The sequence below is a fragment of the Tachysurus fulvidraco genome, chromosome 17 (genome assembly GCF_022655615.1).
Source record: "Tachysurus fulvidraco isolate hzauxx_2018 chromosome 17, HZAU_PFXX_2.0, whole genome shotgun sequence".
In the NCBI taxonomy this organism is placed as follows: Eukaryota; Metazoa; Chordata; class Actinopteri; order Siluriformes; family Bagridae; genus Tachysurus; species Tachysurus fulvidraco.
In genome coordinates this window covers 25,811,697-25,814,196 of record NC_062534.1, presented here as the reverse complement: position 1 = coordinate 25,814,196, position 2,500 = coordinate 25,811,697, and the positions used below count along the sequence as shown (strand labels likewise).

The window sequence follows — 2,500 nt, the reverse complement described above, 5'->3', positions numbered from 1 at the left end:
ACCTCCACCTCATCCACCACACACACACCACCTCCACAATACACACACACCACCACCTCCACCACCCACACAAACACACACACACCACCTCCACCACACACAAACACACACACACACCACCCACACCACTACCTCCACCACACACCACCCACACCACTACCTCCACCACACACCACCCACACCACTACCTCCACCACACACCACCCACACCACTACCTCCACCACACACACACCACTACCTCCACCACACACACACCACTACCTCCACCACACACACACCACTACCTCCACCACACACATTCCCACCTCCACCACACACACACACACACACACACACACACACACACACAGACACACACACACAGACACACACACACAGACACACACACACAGACACACACACACAGACACACACACACAGACACACACACACAGACACACACCACACACACACACACACACACACACACAGACACACACACACACAGACACACACACACAGACACACACACACACAGACACACACACACACACACACACACACACACACACACACACACACACACACAGAGTAGGTGTATTGTACCTGAGACTGAGTTCAGTGTTGCTCGGCATTGCATTTCTGAATCTTTCCAAAGCAGACGAGTGGAGCGATAAAGGGAGAAAACTGAGATAGAAGGAGACGACCTGTAACACACACATGTAAATATTCAACACAGCCACAGTATGAAGTGCAACTGTGAGAAACAACAGAGGTGCATCTCCAACTCCCCCAAACCCAGACCCCAACTCCCCCAACCCCAACTCCCCCAACCCCAGACCCCAACTCCCCCAAACCCAGACCCCAACTCCCCCAACCCCAACTCCCCCAAACCCAGACCCCAACTCCCCCAACCCCAACTCCCCCAACCCCAGACCCCAACTCCCCCAAACCCAGACCCCAACTCCCCCAAACCCTCAGCCCAACTCCCCCAAACCCAGACCCCAACTCCCCCAAACCCTTAGCCCAACTCCCCCAAACCCAGACCCCAGCCAAGACCCCAGCAATAAGACAGTAGCAATTCAAAATTATTTGGAAGACAAAGAAAGTAAGAAAGAAAAAAAAAAGAGGAATACAAGCGGAAATGTTTGTTGACCTGAAAGTACAGAAGGACATTAAAGAGTGTGTGTGTGTGTGTGTGTGTAAGCGCCAAAGAGAGAACCTGGTTGTGAAAGTTGTAGCAGCTCCAGTAGGTGGTGCTGTGGTACGGCAGGGTGATCCTGGTGGGCACTGTGTTCAGGCAGCGCTGCACCAGATCACTGAACACTCGCAGCTCTCGGCCTGCCAGCTTACTGCTAGTAAAGAGGAGATAACTGGGGAGAGAGGCACAGCGGTTAGCATACACGCTAACGCTAACTCTGCTAACACTCAGTAAAACACTGCATTAGCTGATGAGAAACTTCACACGGTTTCAGGCTTAAACTGTCGAGCAGAAACACGTCACGTCACAGAAAACTGCTTCGGGTTCAGATCTCAGACACGACTGGAGTTTAACCTCAGAACTCTGGACTTGTCTCTGATTACAGACCTGACTGGAGTCTCATGCTTCTGGACATTTCAGACTCAGGTCAAGTCTCTGATTAAAGACAGACTTCATCTCAAATGTAAAACTTTGCACCCAAATGTGAGTGCAGGTGAGGAATATTAACCCTTTAGAAGTGACATCAGTTATTTTTACTCAAATCATATCATAAAGACTTTGCTCTTGATTTGAAGGTCAGATGCAGTTTGTCCAACGGTGGACGTTAACGCTGGATGTTAACGATGGACTTATTTGAAAATATTTGGACGTAATTTGAGTTACAGATCAGACTGGAGTTTGTAAGCTCTCGCCCCTGGTGTTGGTCCCTAAACACAGCGTACTGTACGTTACGTTGTGGACAACACTCGCTCAGAGTCGCGTCTTCTGTGAAGACTACAGACACGTATCTTGAATTTGTAGCATACAACAATGTTCAAAGTGTTAGGAAGTGTTTGGTGTGTGTGTGTGTGTGTGTGTGTGTGTGTTCCCATGCACTCACTCAAGCCAGAGTTTCTTCACCACCTCCAGATCTGAAATGGCTCCCAGCGCTGCCTCGAAAGCCTCCACCGCCTCAACCACACTGCCTCGCACCGACTGCCAGAAACTACAACCCCATTCACACACACACACATTACAGGTAATACATTACTAGTCTAGAGGCAGGCCTGAGGTCAGTATGAGGTTCAGGTGACCCACCAGTGTGTGAGGTGCAGGTAGGGGAGCTGATCCTGAAGCTGTTTAGAGAGTGAGAGGACCGAGTGCTGGACGTCCTCTGATGGGACGCCTAGTAAGTGTCTGACAATATAAATATAATATAAAGTTATAATAAAGAAACACAGACGATGTCACAATAACACACACATTTATACTCAGATGCTCACCTTAAACCCACTTCAGGGAGGAGATCTTCCCGAACCCCATCACACAGAGACAACACA

General features: G+C 49.5%; 1 protein-coding gene across 1 annotated transcript in view; it reads right to left on the bottom strand.

Moving 5' to 3' along the window:
• The window catches only part of LOC113651931 (zinc finger C3H1 domain-containing protein), a 16,507-nt gene that overhangs the window by 3,653 nt on the left and 10,354 nt on the right, over window positions 1-2,500 (bottom strand). The window contains exons 27-31 of the mRNA XM_027160888.2: window positions 2,444-2,500; window positions 2,259-2,357; window positions 2,062-2,166; window positions 1,203-1,353; window positions 587-687 (exon numbers count right to left, since the gene is read on the bottom strand). The exon at window positions 2,444-2,500 is cut by the window's right edge and continues 38 nt beyond it. Coding sequence (XP_027016689.2) covers window positions 587-687; window positions 1,203-1,353; window positions 2,062-2,166; window positions 2,259-2,357; window positions 2,444-2,500 — 513 coding nt within the window. The remainder of the gene's footprint in view (window positions 1-586; window positions 688-1,202; window positions 1,354-2,061; window positions 2,167-2,258; window positions 2,358-2,443) is intronic.